This window comes from Ascaphus truei, chromosome 3 (assembly GCF_040206685.1).
Source record: "Ascaphus truei isolate aAscTru1 chromosome 3, aAscTru1.hap1, whole genome shotgun sequence".
Lineage (NCBI taxonomy): Eukaryota > Metazoa > Chordata > Amphibia > Anura > Ascaphidae > Ascaphus > Ascaphus truei.
In genome coordinates this window covers 258,558,244-258,578,893 of record NC_134485.1, presented here as the reverse complement: position 1 = coordinate 258,578,893, position 20,650 = coordinate 258,558,244, and the positions used below count along the sequence as shown (strand labels likewise).

At 46.0% G+C, this 20,650-nt stretch overlaps 1 protein-coding gene across 6 annotated transcripts in view; it reads left to right on the top strand.

Annotated features, from left to right (window-relative positions):
• Positions 1-20,650, top strand: part of MYO16 (myosin XVI) — a 539,667-nt gene that overhangs the window by 298,810 nt on the left and 220,207 nt on the right. For all 6 annotated transcript variants that reach the window (XM_075590716.1, XM_075590715.1, XM_075590717.1 and 3 more), the window contains 2 exons: positions 10,852-10,923; positions 11,281-11,422. In XM_075590716.1, the coding sequence (XP_075446831.1) occupies positions 10,852-10,923; positions 11,281-11,422 (214 nt within the window). The remainder of the gene's footprint in view (positions 1-10,851; positions 10,924-11,280; positions 11,423-20,650) is intronic.

Below are 20,650 nucleotides of genomic sequence, written 5' to 3'. Positions count from 1 at the left end.
GAAATGCTTAACTGCCCGCAGACCTGGCCAGGCCCCAATACTGAGGTGGGTAAGGGTATAACACGCACCCACAGCAGTGAGGGCGTGCCCGGAGTGTGGTATGATGCGTTGCCGGGCCTGGTGAGAAAGGGTTAGCCTGATACTTGCCGCGTCCAGGGTGCCAGAGGTCCGAGGGTAAATATCCGAAAGCCATAGGTCCGGGGCAGGAGAGAGCAGCGTAGTGAGGTCCAAAGCCGAGTCCAGGGAGTAGCAAGGTACACGAAGTCTAACGAGAGCCGAGATCAAATCCAAGGGTATCAAACGAGGGCAGGGACTGGAGCGAGAGCTGTAACACAAAAGAGAGCCAGGCATAGACCTCCGTACAACAAGAGCCACAGGAAAACTATGCAGAGCGAGGAAGGAGAGGGCAGACAGGAATTATAAATGCCGGAGAACCAATGGGAGCAAGAGGCGGAGCGGTCCCAGGGATAGGTTAGAATGCCTGGTGTGGTGTTCCCTATTGGGAATAGCCTCCAGTTGCTGGGAGGTGGAGCCAAGGCTGCAGGAGGAGCAGAAGAGTAACACTCCCGCGCGCGCGCCCCTGCAGCGTGTGGGCGGAGGCGGTGTGTGCCGCGGAGGAGCGGCATGGCGTCCTATTGGAGCGGGTAAGGAGCTGACAGGGAGGGGGCCTGGGACGAGCGGCAGTACTGGTAGCCGAGGTGACATGGACCCGCTGTAAGGCGGGTATCCCCCGATCCCTTACAAGCTCACTAGAATAGCCACCATCACTACCAATATCACACTCACCTTTTCCAGCAACAACTGGAGCACGCTGCCTGACCCAGTCAGGATTTGAGCAGTTCTGTCCCTGCCAGAAGTAGCCGCTAGTGCCCTGCTGATCCTCCACCACATCACCATTACCACCTAGTGGTTCCTTAGCCGAAGCAAGAGATGCTGCTGGAAGTAGTAGAGTCAGATTGTGCAGCTGATGTAAGAGATTTGGAAAGCAAATCAAAACCTGTTATTGCGTTTGTAGACGGACGTTCACAGAGGTACACAATTGGAGACTTTTATAAGGTGAAATTATAATAAGGCTTTATTGTGCCTTTTCCTTTTCATCAGGAAAACATCCAAACAAGGGTGTGGGGGGGGAACAAAGCTTCTATTCACTTGGGAGTATTTCTAGTGAAACACTATGCAATTAATTCACATCTCCCTTAGTCAAGCATTTCCTGCAGCCCCAAAACATATTGCAAGAAATAAGCAGATATAGGCAGTCTCTTAAGAATGAAAGTCTTATCTGTCTCTTGGAGGGAAAATCTTCTCAGTTCCAGGTTCAGCTCCCTTCCCTCAGGGTTTGTCAGCATTCAGGTTTAGAAGTTTTCCCTGTGTCTTGGAAGCAGCTCTGCTGTGTCTTCTGCCAGAGCTCAAGACATGGTCAGCTCCAGAGATCTGTGTTCTCTTGGTCAGTCTATCCTGGGAGACTCAAGAACCCTGCTCTGTCTCCAAAAGTCAGCTCACAAGTGAGCTAAGGAGTCACTTCCTGTCTCAACAGACAGGCTTTTGTAAGCAACCAAATCAGGCAGGTGGTGTTTATTAATTGACTACCAGCAGTTAACCATCACACTGCAAGATTAAAGGCACATTACTTGAACAGGGATTACTCCCCTGTTACAGCGTTCTACAATAGGCTAGAATTGGGCCCGGCTCAAGAGTCACTGTCACCAACCTGACCTGCTGTAAGGGTCTGGGAGTCACGCCGCCCTCGGCGTGCTCCTCACTCACTGGCAGCTCCGACGGGTCCTCCCGCGGCACGCAGGCAGCCTCTCTCCGGAACGCCGATCACTACTCCACATGGGCGGGCGCATGCAAAAACTCCCCTTCTACTTTCGGTCCGCCGGCTACGCTCGGTCATGCGGCCGCAAGCACAGCTACACAGAGGCGCGGCCACACGGAGCCGTACCAACCCCTTAAAGGCACAGCACCTCAAACCATTGCTGCAATCCAATGCAGTCTGACTACTGGGCTTTATGGCTCCTCCCCTGGGACTCATGCTGGACCTATCCCTGCCATAGCCTGGCCCTTCCACAAACCCCCACCTTGCTGCGCTGCCATTGGACCCGCTCTCCTATATATACCTAACAGTGTCACTGACTCGTTGGCTGAGCATAGAACCAGTTGTTCTCATCACTCTCTGCCTCCATAGTCCTGTCTTGTCCTGTTTTGTTTTTGCAGTCCTCCTCGTGTACCGAACCGGCTTCCGCTACGTCTACCCACACCTCTGGCATCCCGAACTCGGCATACGGCTAAACGACTCTCCGCACCTCTGGAATCCCGATCCTGGCAAACGGTAAAAGATTACGTCCTTATCTCTACCCCGGACTTTGCATACAGCACCCTCTACCATCCGTACCTCTCCTGCCCCGATCCGGACTCCCCGACTACTCTACTCTCAAGACGTGCCCTCGTGGCTGTGGGTGGCGTTATATCTTATCCCACCTCAGCACCGCGGTCCCGTCTCGTTTGTGGTGAGCACGCTCTGACACCTGCATCCACACGCAACACATGCATGTGTGCATTTCCTGCTCTCATTTCTGTTCAAAGGACAGATGTCCTTGGAAAAAGAAACAATTAACACTCACTGACACTAGTGAGACTAGATCAGTTGAAGATGATTACAAAGATGAGACTGATGCTGGCAAAGATGGCCCTGGCCATGCCACAATTATTCTCCTGCATAGAAATAGCCCGAAAATCCTGTTATTTACCTGTTGCCTTAAAATCACAGCTACTTCCAAAGAGTGAGCTTAAAGAAAATGTAATAATCACCTCCTTCAAGTGCAACTCACTACATGGCAGACTCCTGATGCACACAAAAAGGGGTGCAGCCACAGTACTACCACTGCTGCTACTGGTAATAGCAAAAGCAACCAATGCATCTAACACTTCTGGTGCTGTTGATCCTGCTGGGCCAGCTTAGACTCTGTAACGGATTTTCTGACCTGGCCTGACCCACCCAATCTCACATTGGCCCCTGTGGTCTAACCAGTCCCCATTACATGGTTGTGTCTGGTGGTGCACCTGTTGGCAACAGGACTCCTGAGTCTCCCGCATGATGTTGTGTGGGGAATGCCAACCCAGACAGGCAGCTGAGGTAGTGTGCATGAGTCCTACCTATATCCAGTGCAGCGCCTCCACCTCATCAGGATCCCTGCGTCCGCAAAGGGATGGTTCTGATGAGGAACTCCTCCGTGGTGCCCTCCTCTGCAGAGTAATTCCAGACTCACAGATGAGGGTTTTGGTGAACTTGGGCATCTTTATTGGCATGGTTCAGGCAGACTGCCCCTCGCAGCGGTCAGCTTAGCCACACATCTCTCTGCTGCACTCCATCTGGAAGGTTCCTCCTTCTCCTAATGAGTTGCTTTCCACCTCTCCCCTCAGGGAGATTCACCAGCTTGTCTCTTTTGAGCTGCACAGACTCACAGCTATTGCATCAGACACTCAGCAACACTGTTGCAGACCTCCACATGACTCTCCTGAACAGAGTCAGAACACCAACTGAACTGAACTGAACTGCTAACTTTAGGCAGTGCTGTGTCTTATATCACCTCAAGGAAACAAACACCCTCTGTGTCACTAATCGTGGACACACAGCATGTTGTCACTTCCTTTGGGACATATGACAGCTCACCAGGGTTTGAGGGTAAACCTCCATGATTGTTACTGGCGACCCTGCATACTTACCAGGATTACTGCCAGCATGAAAGAGATATGTACACCAATTTTACACATGACTACGTTCTCCCCCTGGTGGAACCCATCGCCCCGGCTGGGATCTAAATTTGCGGAACCTTCCTTTGGGTAGCACTGCAAAACACAACAATATACATTACAGTACATATCCCTTCATCATAGACATACAGTAATAACAGCTACATCCTAATTTAGATGTGTAACAACCAGGATTACTCCCTGATGGAGTATCCATTACTGGTACTACCATACCCTTTTAAGGTGGCCTACGCACAGCATGGTCCACTGGGTTTAGAGCAGCAATACTGTAACACTCTGGGTGACATACTGGACACCCACAATCAGCCCATAATTCCTGCCTGGATGCTAGTGGACTGAGAGGATCATGCCCATATAATTCCTTAAGGCATCTCCTGGAGATGTAGACTATCTTTTCTTGATTACACCACTTCTCGTCTAACACTTCAGGATCCCAATCCTCTAGAGAGCTATCAGTATCCCAATCTTCTATGGAACTATCAGAATCCCAATTTTCTTCCCCTGATCCTTCCTCCTCATCAGTACTATATCCCCTATCCTCATCAGTGGAACCCATTTCGAACTCAATTTCTCCCTCCCATGGATGGTGAAAATAAAGTAACAACTTTTGGTGATTCCTGGCAACTCTTGCCGACATTGGAGGCACATAGGGTGGTACCCGAGCAACAGGCACAATAGGAGCAACATTACCCAAATCCCCAGACATCCCACTGGAATGAGTGTGCATACCATAACGCTTGACTCCACCTTTAGCCACATGCTTGATTACAGTAGGATTCACCCCCGGAGACTTCACATAGGTTAACACTTCTCTCCCCGATCCCTCATCGAAGGTAAAGCAATCACCCCAGTCCAGGTTCTCCCCAGTCCTTTCATCAGCAGTGTCCCAGGACTCCCCATACAACCCTTGGCTCGACTGGGACCCAGATGAGGAAGTGACAGGGGCAGGGGCTTTAACTATGGCCGGGGGTTGGGCATAGGGAAATAAAGCCGGCATACGCGGGGCTACGACCCGCAACTTCGTGCTACCTTGCCCGGTGCCATCGGACTGGCGCTCCGGTTCTCCCATTTCATTGTTCCCAGGCTTCCGCAGGGCCTGCCAGCTCTTCCCGGATCCAGGCGACCTGGTACAGCTACTTGGTCGCGAGGACGCGGCCATTTTCCACCCGGCTCCGCTGTGTCCACCGGATGTGATGTCATGGATCTCGCGGGACTTACCGCCGCCATCTTGCGTTGGGCTCCCAACCGGAACCTCTTCCTCCAGAACGACATCCACCGCCGGAAGTGATGGTTCTGCTCTCCGCTCCGCTCGGGCCCGGACTAGGCCTTTCTCCGCCGTTGCCACCACCGGCGCCTGGGGAGGGCAAGGATGTCGCTTACCGCTCTGTCGGCTCGGGATGGTTCCTTCTCCGTCGTCGGCTCCGCCAGTCACCATGGCCGTGGGACTCTGCCTCTCAGGTTGTACCTGCACCGGCGACACGAGACTCCATTCCGCCGCGACACAGGTAAGTGCTGGTTCTTTCACAGCACCGCTGTAGTGGTCCGCCGGTAGGCGCATCACCACCGTCATCGGGGTCGCTTGTTCCTCGTCCAAGGAGCCGAACTCCAACTCGGGGAGTGTCACTCCCACAGGGGACCGACAGTGAGGTTCCGGGTTCTCACCGCGGTTGCAGGCCCCTTTCTCTCTAGGCTCCTTTGCAATCATTAGGAGCGATCCCCATTCTCCAGGATCAACTGGTTCTTGCTTGACCAAGGGCGAGGCATCAGCCATCAGCTTGGCTGTGTTCGCTCCCGCCTCCACGGTCTGTTCTGGCACAAAGGGCTGCACGGCCCATAGGTAGTGGATGCCACATTGAGGACACCTTGCCGTGGTGCTGGCTTCTCCGCCCGGCAACCGGCACTGCATACACAGGCACCGCAATGTCTCCTTGTCCCCAGCCTTGACTACCAGGAAGCCTCCTGGCAATGAATAGGGATATACCCCAATGTCCATCTCTTTATCACTTGTACTGGCTAAGGGAGACACTTTGCACAGTGGTCTCTCCTGTTCACCAGCTCCTCGCAACTGAAGAGCAGGAAGTTCACATCCAGCTCCTCCCTCAGACAACTCGGGTCTCGATTGGCAGAGATAGAAACACCTCCCCCTGGTGAATATTTGGGGAGGGTCCCACAGATTCACGTTATGGCCCATAATTGGCTCTGAGCCTGTCATAGTCCTGGAGGGCGTGGCCACAGCTTTTGCGCCATATCCCCAAGCAGGGCGGGATTCCTTATTTGGCGCCAATCCCGGCCAACTCTTTGCAACAGCTTGGTTTGCAAAATTCTGTTTCTCCTTTCCGTTGGCAGCGCTGATTACAGGGGACACTTTCTGTAGTGGTATTGCCTGCTCACCAGCTTCTTGCAACTGAAGGGCAGGGGTCGGTTTGGTAACTCCTCCCTCAGCTACCTCCACTCTCATTGGGCACAATTGGAAACCACTTCCCCTGGTAGATATTAGGGGAGGGTCCCACAAGTTCACAGGGTGACCTAGCACTGGGGATGAGCCTGTTACTGTCCATGAGGGCGCAGCTGCAGTTTTCGCGCCATACCTCCCATTAGGGTGGGGTTTTCCTCTTGGCGCCACTCCCGGCCAACTTTCTGCAAGTTTAGCATTTGCAGCATTTTCTGCAACTGGCCCACGCGGTCTCCCAGGGAAGCGGGAGCCGCCATTTTGATTTGCCTTGCCGATCTCTTTAGCAACTGAGGTAGCTTTTGATTGTTTGTATGTCGACTGGCAAGCAAATCCATCATTTTCCCCACACATTACGACAATGTCCTCCTCACTGTATCAACCCGTGGTCCCAGGCAGGACCAAAACGGCGCGGCCACAGCCTTGGCGCCACTCCACAGCAGGCTCGCAAAAGTAGTTTCCGTAGCTTGCTCTTCTGCTGCGCACACACCACGTGCGCTCTCTCCATCTGCCTCCGTCCGCCATCTTGGACCTTCCGCACCGCGCGGATCCTCCATTCTGGCGGTTGCCATTTGCGTATTGTATTTACTATGATTGTACATGGAGCTCCTTTCTGCGGGGCAGCTGCCACACCGATACAATAAAGATTGCCTTGATGCACCACTTTGTGTACCTAATGTACTGTAGGTCTTACTCCTGTTGCACTACCTCAGGCTAGGCTCACTCTTTCTGTGTCTGCTGTGTCTCCTTCCTCCCAGTCTGTGCTCCCTTTGGTAAGTGGTCTGAAATGGGCTAGAGTACTCTGGCTCTTCCATGCAGTACTTGGGCGTCTACCTCTCGTGGTCAGCCTAGCGCAAACCTTCTCCAGGATTCCTGACCACGTTAACAGGCTATCCCTTTAGGCATCCTACTAACTAGCACTACCTCAAGGTGACTAGGACAGCTATAACCCGGCTCCAGACTCCCAACTCCTCTCAGGTTCCCAGGTCGTCTCTGCGGTCTGACAACTCCATCATTAGGCTTGCTGGTGACGCTCCTACTGATGACATCAGCCAGATCGGAGTACAACCCGAAGTAGAGCATGCTGAACTCTGCCTAGACAGACGGATATACGGTTGTATTGTTCATACGCACCTCATGATAGACGCATGACCGGCTCTGGTTATGATACTAAACCACCACATGGATACAATTTGACCACATTTAGAGTCATTGTTGTTACTTTGTTTGTAGTGCTGCGGTTACACTGCTGCAGGCATTTCCAAATCAGCTGAATAGGAGCTGACTGTATATGTGTCTGAACAGCCGGATTGACAGCTACATTGCCCAGAGATAGAGGGAAATTTGCTCTATTTTTTAGGGATATTGTGACACTCTATAGCTACCTATTAAGGATTGTGTGATATAGAGGTTTTTGTGTATGTAAATGACAATAGGACCTGTTTAAAACACAACCGTTAATGATTATTGGACTGAAATATGCAATCACAGCTTACTGCGTATGTTCCAACTATAGGAATACACTCTAGACCTTCCCATAATTAAGTGGCTTTTGAGACCTGATACTAATACACAAGAGGTCTAATTTGAAAGGTGATACTTACCTTATACACCTCCTGCTACATATGGGTTAAGCATATTGAAGTTCTACCTACCATGCAGATCACTGCTCTACTTTTTAAATATTTTTTATAGAAGAGTTTAAATAAAATTTTATTGTTTTTTCATCCCCTGTGCTACCTTTCTCCCTGGTGTGAGTGCTACACGTTTTGTGGCTAATATTGTAATCAAAGTTTTACTAGGCTGAGTGCAATACCGGGATGTCTTTTATGATCGCCTCTGGATCATTTTGAAAATATATATCCCTACTTCCCATGCACCGCCACCCCCTGTATTAGTGAACACTTAGGTTGAGCTGGTATGACCCCCTCCTCATGTGATCTCCATCAGCTCCCCTGACTACCCCTGGGTTCCGTCCCAACACAGCACAAAGTGGCAGCATACACTCTCCTGTTTCCCAGTGTGCCTAGCAAAAGCCTGTCCTGTTGACAGGTATCTCAGCCGCGCCTCCAAATGTAATGGATTTTCTGACCTGGCCTGACCCACCCAATCTCACATTGGCCCCTGTGGTCTAACCAGTCCCCATTACATGGTTGTGTCTGGTGGTGCACCTGTTGGCAACAGGACTCCTGAGTCTCCCGCATGATGTTGTGTGGGGAATGCCAACCCAGACAGGCAGCTGAGGTAGTGTGCATGAGTCCTACCTATATCCAGTGCAGCGCCTCCACCTCATCAGGATCCCTGCGTCCGCAAAGGGATGGTTCTGATGAGGAACTCCTCCGTGGTGCCTTCCTCTGCAGAGTAATTCCAGACTCACAGATGAGGGTTTTGGTGAACTTGGGCATCTTTATTGGCATGGTTCAGGCAGACTGCCCCTCGCAGCGGTCAGCTTAGCCACACATCTCTCTGCTGCACTCCATCTGGAAGGTTCCTCCTTCTCCTAATGAGTTGCTTTCCACCTCTCCCCTCAGGGAGATTCACCAGCTTGTCTCTCTTGAGCTGCACAGACTCACAGCTATTGCATCACACACTGCAACACTGTTGCAGACCTCCACATGACTCTCCTGAACAGAGTCAGAACACCAACAGAACTGAACTGCTAACTTTAGGCAGTTCTGTGTGTTATATCACCTCCAGGAAACAGACACCCTCTGTTTCACTAATCGTGGACACACAGCATGTTGTCACTTCCTTTGGGACATATGACACCTCAGCAGTGTTTGAGGGCAAACCTCCATGATTGTTACTGGCATCCCTGCATACTTACCAGGATTACTGCCAGCATGAAAGAGATATGTACACCAATTTTACACATGGCTACAACTCTATAGCTGGTAATCCCTCCTCAGTTGGACACGGGGGCCAGAGCATCTCTCTATTAAAGAAAAACGTAACAATAAAAAAGAAAAACACATGAAAAAAATTATTAAAAAAATAAAAACATCTCTCTCTGCCCTCCTAATTCCCTGTGTAGCCCTGTTTCCCCCTAAACAAGAAGGCTACCGGTGCTGCCATTACCTGTTGGCTCACCGAGGGCCAAAGCCTATGCCACTGGGAGCTTGAGGTGATATACTTGACGTCTCGGTGCAGCGCCTCCACCTGCGAGGGATCCCAACGTAGTGGGAGGAGCCCCTCACAGGAACCAATAAACACACACACAGTATGTAATAACAGTTTTTACTGACAACACTTATAGCAGGTATATTATAAACGTTAATACGGAACACTAAATAGGTACTACTACCCTCCAGGCCTTGCATGGCCGTAACCCCCCACCGCTGCCCACTAGAATAGGTGTAAGGTTGGTGCACTTAGTGTAGTTAGGTACCTGCCAGGTGCTCTAGCACCCGGCGAGCCGACAACAGGGTAGATTGGATCCACTGATCCAGTGACGAAGTCGTCCGTGATGAGTCCGCCTCAGCGTGGGGTGGTATCCAGTTGGAATGTCCCACCGGAAGATAGTCTCTTTGCAGCAGGTGTCTGGTCCCAGACCACCTGGAATTAGGATGAAGCCGCGTCCTGACAGTGTCCCTTACTTTCAGTTCTACAGGGGCAGTGTCCCTATCTATGGGCTTGTCCCTGCAGCAACCACAAGCTAGACAGGGGTTGTCGGGGCCTAGCTGGGGCCTTAGGGTCCTAAGGAGGTATCTGGCCTAGTGCAGGAGTCACAGACCCCTGCACACATACACCCTACTCTAATGGCGTCCCAGCTCCGACTGCCCTTGGTCCACACAGGCGAAATGTATCAATCCCCTAAGCAGGGGAATCCTGGTGCCCTATTGGCTGTTGCGCGACATGTGATTAGTACTCCCTTCTGTGAAATGTAGTTCCCTTGCCGCAGCTCTGCATATGTTGGCCGCCCTGCAGCATCCTCTAAGCATGTGCAAAGCCTCGGGGATGCCCACCGCAACTGGGAACATCCCTGTGCATGCGCAAAACGTCCCTGCGCACACGCGCGTGCAGCAACATGGCGGCACCCTGCAGCAGTGTCCGCCGCGGGTCTCCGAGCCCGTTGCCAGCCCACACCTCCCTGCAGTGACACTCGCTACAGCGGAGGTAAGGGTCAAGGGAAAGACACAAGGGGAAGACCTGGCTAGTACAGTAGCTAACCTGCTCCTTGTTCCCTCTCCCAAAAATCACGAATAGGGGGTGAAGCAGCAGGCACACACTGTATTTAGACAAAGTTAAAACTTTTTTATTGGGTTTCATTTTGAACACACTTTTCTGGAATTGTGTTTCAGGGAAAACTTTTGCTGCAAGAAAATGTGATCAAAATGTTTGTGGTTTTCAAACTTCCTCAAAAAAAAAACAACAGTATAGAGTCTCAACAAGTTCGCTATTGAACATGTAATATACTACAGTATATTCCTCAAAATGACTTTCATAACATTTTCATTCAGGTCCAGAGAATGTCTAAATGAGCAGTAACATTTTTCAAGACAATGATTCTTCAAAGCTATTACTTTTATTTTTTGTATCTATTTGCATTAATTGAAAGTTCACCCTATAATTAGACATAATGTTTTTCTTCGTAAATGTATTTGTTCTGACCCCCAGTGGTATTATTTCAGTGGCCGGTATGCTGCAGGTATCACCCGATGAGCTGTCCTCTGCCTTAACAACAAATGTTCAGTACTTTAAAGGTATGTAATATTTACTGATTTTAATACATCACTGGGAGCACGTTAAGCTGACCATACAATAGTGGGAAATGCAAGCACTTTGATTCTCATATATAATGAACTTACAATTTAAGTTTTGGTGCTAGCTTCATCCACTTCAGAGATCTTCATACAGTATATGCATACTGTTACTGTAGTAGCCCATATATAACCCGCAATTGGTAGAAGTACAACTAATTTATTGTACCATTGGAAGGGCACATGTACCCAGCACAAGGAGAATTAAATACAATTAGTGAAAAACAAATTGTGGATATACAGTAGAAAAGATCAAATAATGGTATGATATAATAAACTTACCATTTCTCTAATATTTAGGGGACATGATAACTTGCAGACATTCTGTGGAGATTGCAGAATTCTATCGGGACCTTCTAGCAAAGTCATTGTATTGTCGTTTATTTAGCTTTTTAGTCAACAATGCCAATTTCTACCTCCAAAATCAAAGTGAACAAAACAGGTAAGATACAACAATCCATTAATAACCATAAAATGCACATTAGAACATATATTTATCTATGTCTCCCTGATTAAAAACTGCTGCAAAATTGGTATAAAAACACCAGGTGTGTTAAAATATTTTTTCTTTGATACATTTGATACTGATTTCTTTTTAATAGACCCTTTTTTTTGTCTAAATGGTGCACTTATGAGAATATATATATATATATATATATATATATATATATATATATATATATATTTATTAACTATGCTGCAGGTACTATATACTGTAGTGTCATAAGTATATCAAATGTTATCAAACATTATAGACTAAAGCTGTTAAATTCCAGGCATTATTAAAATCCCTGCTCTCTGATTGATTAAAATGCTGGGCATTATCCAATCAGTAATGGCCCGGAATTTTTGGCACCCTGCCAAGCTTTATAGCCAATTAGCTTTCAGTTCTCATTCACAAAGAGGGAGATTTTCTCTCAGACAGGGGAGGTGATTGGACAGGGGGCAGAAGCTAGGCACTGACTCCTCCCCCACCCTGCCTGCAGAGAGCTCCGAACAGGAGAGTGAGGGGAAAGAGGTGTGTTTCTAGGTGTTTTGTGGGTGTAATGTGGGCCAGCAGTGTGTTTTATTGGTGTGTGTATTGTATTGTATTGTATGTCTTTATTTATATAGCGCCATTAATGTACATAGCGCTTCACAGTAGTAATACATGTGGTAATCGAATAAATAACAGATAATATAAATAACAGATCATGGGAATAAGTGCTTTAGACATAAACATAACATTAAGGAAGAGGAGTCCCTGCCCCGAGGAGCTTACAATCTAATTGGTAGGTAGGGAGAACGTACAGAGACAGTAGGAGGGAGTTCTGGTAAGTGCGTCTGCAGGGGGCCAATAATATCATGTGTTCAGAATATTCACAGTGCTATTCGTATGCTTCTTTAAGCAAGTGTGTCTTAAGGTGGGTCTTAAAGGTGGATAGAGAGGGTGCTAGTCGGGTACTGAGGGGAAGGGCATTCCAGAGGTGTGGGGCAGTCAGTGAAAAATGTTTAAGGCGGGAGAGGGCTTTAGATACAAAGGGGGTAGAAAGAAGACATCCTTGAGCAGAACGCAAGAGTCGGGATGGTGCATAGCGAGAAATTAGGGCTGAGATGTAAGGAGGGGCAGAAGAGTGTAAAGCTTTAAAAGTGAGGAGAAGAATGGAGTGTGAGATGTGGGATTTGATTGGAAGCCAGGAGAGGGATTTCAGGAGGGGAGATGCTGAGACAGATGCTGAGTGTGTGTCTTCTGTTGGTGTGTTTTGTAGTTGTAGAGGGGGCAACAGAGTCTGTTTTCTTGGTGTGTGTCTGCTGTGTGTGTGTGTGTGTGTGTGTGTGTGTGTGTGTGTGTGTGTGTGTGTTTTGTGGGTGTAGAGGGGGGCTGCTGTGTGTGTCATCAGTGTGTGTTTTGTGAGTGGAGGAGGGGTGCAGAGTGTTTTGTTGGTGTGTGTGTGTCTGCTGTTGTGTGTGGGTTTACAGGGGGCTGCAGTGGGTGGTTTGTGAATGTTGAGGTGGCAGAGTCTGTTTGTTGGTGTGTGTCTCTGCAGTGTGTGTTTTGTGGGTGCAGAAGGGGGGCTGCAGTGTGTGTGTTTTGTAGGTGGAGGAGGGGTGCAGAGTGTTTTGCTGGTGTGTGTGTGTCTGCTGTTGTGTGTGGGTTTATGGGGGGCTGCAGTGGGTGTAGAGGGGGGCTGCTGGTGTGAGTTTTGTGGATGTAGAGGGGGCAGCAGTTTGTTTTGTTGGTGTGTGTCTGCAGTGTGTTTTGTGGGTGAAGAGGGGGGCTGCAGTGTGTGGGTGTAGAGGGTGGAGGAGGGCTGCAGAGTGTGTTTTGGTATGTGTGTGTCTGCAGTTTTGTGGGTTTACAGGGGACTGCAGTGTGTGTTTGTGTGTAGAGGGGGGCTGCTGTGTGTGTTGTGAGGGTGGAAGAGAGCTGCAGTGTGTTTTGTGGATGTAGTGGAGGGTGTTTTGGGGTCTGCAGAGTGTGTAGGGGGACTGCATAGTGTGTTTGTGTATATAGAGGGGGGGTTGCAGAGTGTGTTTGTGTGTATAGAGGGGGGGTGCAGTGTGTGTGCCCGTGTGTGTGTATAGAGGAGGCTGTGTGTATGTACAATTTCCTTTTAATAAACTTGCAGTAAAAGCATAAGAATGTAGACAATCATGCTGATAAAAATCAATATGACTACAAAAGTGTATCTTTTATGAAAAATTAAAAAAATAAAAATAAGCCTACATTTAGCTTATAATAGTAATAATCCCCCCAGAAAAGGGCATTATTGGCCAGTAATACCCTGTTCTTCGGGGATTATTACTTAAATAGATTAAAAACTTTTGATGTCAAATGTAACCATTTTTCTTTAATAGAAAATAAAATTTGACAAAATAATTGTGTTGTCATCTTATCTAGATTTAGTGTTAGATACTATGAAGAAACTAGCTTTTCCAAGAACTGTTCGACTAATCCAAAAAACAGTGGTTAACAGTGGTTTTAGTTAGTTGATGAGAAGCTGGTTTAAAATACTTCTTAATATAATAACTGTAATTGACCCTCTCAAAAAATCCAGCGTAACTAAGAAACATTTAAGATTTTGAAACATTTAAATTTAAAATATTTAAATTTAAAATTCGCTTTGAATGAGACCAAGACAAACTTTCTGTTTTTACCACTCGTATACAATAGCAAAATTCAACAACGTGTGTGCTCTGTATTACTGTAAAACATAAATGCTAATTAATATACATCAAGAATTAATTACCCTAGTTATGAATTAAGAAAGATGTCTCAAAGGATTTCACACTAAAACGGCCAAAAAACACGACCAGATCTGTTTGAAATATGATTCGATGTAATCAGTTTAATTATTTCAACGGAAAAGAAAAAACAAGTAAAAATACATTTTTAAGACGCAATGCCATGCTTGGGGCTAGGATAATATTATGAATAACTGTCAGAGTAACTATAAAAACAGTAATTGAACAATCCAGTTACTGAAAAGTTGGAAAAAAACATTAAGCCTTAAACAATCTCCTATACATGCTATTAGTGATGATAACCTCCATTATTATAAAGACCTGAATGTTTTCTTTTTTTTTTAAGGGTTACTATGGACCTTGCTCTCTGTAAATTGAAACACTTGTAAGTCTATTTATCAAAGTCTCATACCCGTAAATCGGCAAAAACTTCTGTTTGCTTGATTTATAATGGAATAAATCTTATTGCTTTCAATATGGTTGGTTATTATTGTCGCATAAATTTGCAGCAAGGAGACTTTGATACATACTGTACTAAAGTATTTTTCAAGCGATGCTGAAAAGAGTCCTCAGAATGAAAAACATATACTGTACTGTAATGATGGATTTTTCTTGCGCTGCATAAAAATCATCTTTAGAAAAAAGCTGCAAACTGGATTTTTTGTAAGAAGATTAATTCAGCAGTTTTCTCCATATTAAATTGCTAATTTTCTAAATGTGTTGTGAAATTCCCGGAAAATAGTTAAAACATCTAGGAAAATTCTACAGATGTTTAAATAGTGGTTTTCTCCCAGTGCTACCTACAGATGCAGTGGCCGTTATCCGAACATTTCATGAAAACGGCTCCGTCTATCCCACGCGGCATTCGCTCATTATTCTTCCGTGAACGCTGCCGTGAATGCGCGCCGGAACTAGTTAAAACACTAGTAAACACGTGTCTTAACGAAATTTGAAGAAATCATGTGGCACGACCTGGGTTTGCACAGGAATACAAATCGTGAAATGTTCGGATAACGGCCGCTGCATCTGTATGAGACATTAGATTAAAATTTCCCCAAACTGCCTTTATTTATACAGGATTATTTATCAGTCATCTGGTTGAAAAATAGGGGCAATAAAAAAAGCGCAATATTTAAGAAAAGATTTTGTAACCATATGGTTTCACTTTTTGCATCAATTTTTAGCCTAGTTTTATAACAGGGAGGCTTTGATTATTAACGCCTTTTTTACGTATATCTCTAAGCTTCAGTAAATGCACCAAGCTACTGTAGTTTCCGTTTCTTTTGTAAATGTGTTTTTGTAAAACTGGTAGTGGTTGATACAGGTTAAGTTACTTTAGTCAAGTTATGAGATGTTTACAATTCTTTATCTGGTTGTGTAACTTTCTTAAATTTTCTCTGTTTCAAAAATGGTTGTCAAACCTGGCTTGGCATAAACATCTTTATATCTACCGGCATAAAAAAAAAAATGTATATACTGTATATATACCCACTACCCTGAGGATATTTAAAAAAAAAAAATCAATTGTAGTTTGCCTACCTTTTTGTTACCTTGCTCTTATTAAGTTAGTCTCTTGTACAGATTAAACATGTTAGCCACCGAGAAGTAAAATCAAGGGTGCTACAGAAACAGCTGCAGAGGGAACCCTGCTCTAATTGTCTAGTGAAGGGTAACGCCAGAGTCATAGACTGTAGACCTGCTAAGGATAAACACTATCATAGGGTCTTGATATCCAAGTTATCAGTTGTGATGGCACTTTAGGAGGCATTAGTAAGGGTAGGCGGCTTTCTCCTTCAGTAAAGAACGGATACGCCTGCATTTCTCTTGTACAATATTTGTTTCAGGACAAAAGAATGAAAGGTATGGCCGTGTCCCTTTCCCCCCCGTCATGGCCCCCGCCGACCCGTTTTGGCAACGCCCCCCCACACCTAAAAATGGCTCCCTAAAGACCGCAGATCGCGGTGAAGTGCTGTGCATGTGCCGCCAGGACGCAAGGTGGACAGCGGGGCCTTAGCCTAAGAAAGCACAAAAATAAACAAACAGCCTATCACTTTCTAACGGCTAACTCACTTCCCAGTCCCTATCTGCAGGGCTGGGAGCATAGGCCTCTTGCCAACCTCTGACCCAAAGTCCAAAGAGGAACCTGTAAGCCGGGGGCTCTTTATGTCCGTCTCCGGGTCAGGGTAGGTTTCCTTTGGGAAGGGGCACATTCTGGTGTGTTTCAGGGTACGCTGCGCCCTGGAAAAGAGGGTCTGGTTCCCTGGAGTCTCTTCTGGAAACACAGTCCCTCTCTGCTCAAGAGAACCATGCTTTTTGTGCAACACGTATTTAAAGCTGCTTAATGAGCCAGGTGGAGACTGGCTAATTGACTCTAGCTACAATTAACCAGCTCCCTGCTGGTCTCATCAGCTACAGACAGGCTCTATGTGTGCTGTCTTTTTAAACCAGGGAAAAGCCCGGTCACATACCACATAACAAAAGTACTAATACATATATTAATAGCACCAAAAAGTGTCATGTTACTTCTCTAGTATAAGCTAATTCCGAGAGAACTCCAAAAGCATTAATACACTAAATCAATATAAATGTGAGATATAAATATTAATTAATTATTAATACCGTATGTCATTAAAGCTACAGTATCTGCAGTATTCTGCATGTGTGCTATTGTTGTAAAGGAACAACCATTGAACACTATACATTGATGTCTCATGAATTGATGGGTCACATACATATCCCTGTGGAACTATATAAGATAAAGAATCTGGACTCAAGAGTCAGATAAGAAATAGGAGTCAAGGGCATTCCACATACAAATGAAGGGACTTCACATGAGAAATATGTGATCACAGAGCATTAGAGCCATTATGCATCTTGAGAAAAAAAAAAAAAGAATAGAAAAAATATGTCAAAAGTATAACAAGAAAATCAAAAAAGAGGCGTATCCAAATGTGGAAGCAAAAAACAAAGAAATCAATGTCTCTGTGTTGTCAAAAATGAGTTACTGTTAGTACCATAAAGAGCAAAATAAAAAAACAGAAGTGATGAAAGAATGGGTAGAGATGTGATGGAACCCCTATATACAGTACAAGGATAGTTCGCTGACACAGATCGAAATGTACAATATAAGAGAGCAGATGAGGAACAACAGCACAACAATGGATAAGATGAAAAGTAGCATCTGGGAGAGAGAAATAAGGCACCTGTAAAATCCTAGTATAAGGGAATGCCCAGAGGGCACCAGAATCAGCCAGTGTCCTCATAGATCTATTCCCTAAAAAACAAAAGTCCCCTGATAGACAGGAGGGGACAGATGAGAACCTTTGCAATGGAAATCTGCCAGATGGCTAGAATTTCATTGCTAAAAGTAACAGCTGAGGTCCAGCTCTTGTTGATCACATTAGGAAATTTTGTATCAAATTTTCTAATCCATTTAGAATATTTCTATAGGAGTCTTTTTAACATGTTATCACCTCCATGAGACTTCTCCACCCCATCTATCACCTTATATCTTAGTTGGCTCACATAGTGTCTTGCTTGTGTGAAGGGGTGTGCAACTGGGGCATCCACAGCACACCTATGAATATCAGCTTTGTGCTGTCAGATCCTGTCCTTGACACTTTGGGTGTTCTCACCCATATAACCCAGGCCATAAGGGCATTTGTTAAAGTAAACCACATTACGAGAGATACATGTGTAGAACTTTTTAATGAAGAAATATTTTCCCGTAAAGGAAAGAGTTGAGAGTTTACTAAACCCCAGGACTTTTTGGGCAGCAAATAGTCAACTCCTGTCTAGAAGAGGCAGGAGCAGTAATGAGCCACCTAGGCAGATCCCTTTAAAAACAGTCTTCAGTCTAGTACTGTTGTTCCTGACCTCCAGACAGACACTGTCAGACCAGTTCATCAGCGCCTGGCGAGAGCTTAGATCTGCCCTCATTGATGTAGTCCTACTAGTGTCCACAAGCCTTGTGACACAGGTTTAAGACTTCAACTCCCAGAGGCATTGCAATGCAGCACTCTCCCACTTTCTTGTTAGTCGTAATTAAAGTCCAGGAGGTGCCTGTCCCTGGCGTTGCAACTCTGTTACTGTTATGCCCACATTCCTGTACTTCTCTCCTGCCCAGCTAAGTATATTGCTAAATTGTGTATGACCTCACTTTGCTCTGGACTTTGCACTGGCCTTAACTTCTTAAATTATACTGCTGCCTGCCAATGACCTCAGATTGCTTGTCTCTGCTATGCTAAAACCATGTTTTCATCATCTTTTTTCCTGAGTCTCTTACATTGCCCAATGTTTTTGGACACTGAGGGGCCTATTCTAGTAGCCTTCATAGCAGTAAAAGAGAGAAATGGCAGAGCACAACCGGAATCATTCAAAAAAGAGAATTAGGAGGAAAGTGTGTTATCCATAAAAAGATTTAATAGTCATGGAAGGAAAAAAGGGCAAGGCATTACCCTAATGGTGACCCCACACCAGAACCTCATCGGCCAGATTACAGGGAGGATCCCAGACACGGTTTAGGATTGGTAAGCCAATTATTTTGTACTCTTTAAATTTTTTAATCATGATGGGATGTGTATGCCTTGATAAAGTGCTCTGTGTAGCACAAAACATGTTGGTAGAGTAATGCCTTGCCCTTTTTTCCTTCCATGACTATTAAATCTTTTTCATGGATAACGTACTTTGTCCAGTATATTTCACAATTGTGTTTCAGCTAGTCTTGGAAGTCCAGTATATTTCACAATTGTGTTTCAGGTAGTCTTGGAGCTTGTTAGGTGTCCAGTATATTTCACAATTGTGTTTCAGCTAGTCTTGGAGCTTGTTAGGTGTCCAGTATAACGTACTTTCCTCCTAATTCTCTTTTTTGGATGATTCCGGTTGTGTTCTGCCATTTCTCTCCTACTGCTATCTATCTCCAAGGACGGAGGCACATCCGAAGGTCTGGTGGGATCAACATGGACGCTGCAGCAGATTCGCGAGTTTTCTTGCTTGCTACATGGTTATTTTATTCTACAAAGGGATTGGGGTACTGTTCATTGGGGTGATCATTAGCCTTTGGGTTCCTGGACAATTTGAGTGCCATCTATGGTGGATTACCAACTAGGATACCACACCCAGTACCCCCCCCCCACAATTAAGAATATATCCCATGCCTCATATAGGATTCATCATCTTCATACTATCATCATCATAGCTGTATACAGTTCTTAGCACCACGCATTATACTCCTAGTAGCCTTCATAACCCACTTATCGAGGTTTTCTGAATCGCAGTAGCTTATTTTGGCCGATAACTGCTAAAAATACTTGATAAGTGGGTTATCGGCCAAAAAAAGCTACTGCTATTCAGAAAGCCTCGATAAGTGGGCGTCAAAAGGATTAATCTGCATTTTTGGCTCTCGTCCAAAACACTTCACCGCGATAAGCCCCTTATCGGCATGTTTTGAAATTCATGCAATTCTAGTAGCCTCGATTAGGTATTGAGGCTCTAGAATGGCGTTTTTCTTCCAAATTTGTCATACCTTATCTTGCCCTTATTATATGGGCATGATGTACCACTGTGCCTATTAATGGGTAGACGGTGGGTATTGTGGCCCCAGGGTGGGTGGTTAGGCCTTCCAGGTGGGTAGCGGTCGAGGGGGGTTAACCCCTTAATTACAATAGCGGTTACTAATCGCTAAAGTGATTAAGGGGTTAGGGCCATTAGATTGTATTTTTTCTTGTACTCTTGCTGCAAACGGAGGACGTTGACCTGGAGTATGGTGATGAGGACGCCCTTCATCATGGCAGGAGTAAGTGCAAGTTTTATTTACTTTATTTATGCTGGCTGGTAAATTTTTGATTTAGAATGGTCAAATGATCTATTATCCATATCTGGATAACAGTCATTTTGCCCATTACTGTATGTGTTTGGGGGGGGGGAGGTTGGGGGTAGAGGAGGTGGGTAGTAGGGTTGTTGTGTTTATTTTTGTTTATTGGACTAGTTAACCCTTTCATTACCATAGTGGTTCCCAGCACTATGGTAGTGAAGGGCTAACTCCCTCTGCAACCTTGCCGACAGACCTAACCACCCACCCTGGGGCTACTACCCCCTCATTCACCCCCTCTGCCCCAATAAACAGGCTATTGAAGTTGAACCCATTCATTGCCGCTAAGGTAATGAAGCTGTTTTAATGACAATTTTAATACTAGTGTACATGAGCAGGGGGGCACCGGAGCAGAACCACATTGATTTCAGGTCCAGGAACCCTCTGCTTCCCTAGACACAGTCCCTGTTATGGGGTGCCGGTATCTCCTATACATTTAAATGTCCCGTGTCACATGACAGGGACATTTAAATGCATAGTAGATACCGGCACCCCATAATGGGGCCTGTATCTCGGGAAGCAGGGGATCCCCGGATCTGAAATCAACACGTTTCTTCTCCAGACACCTCTGCTCAC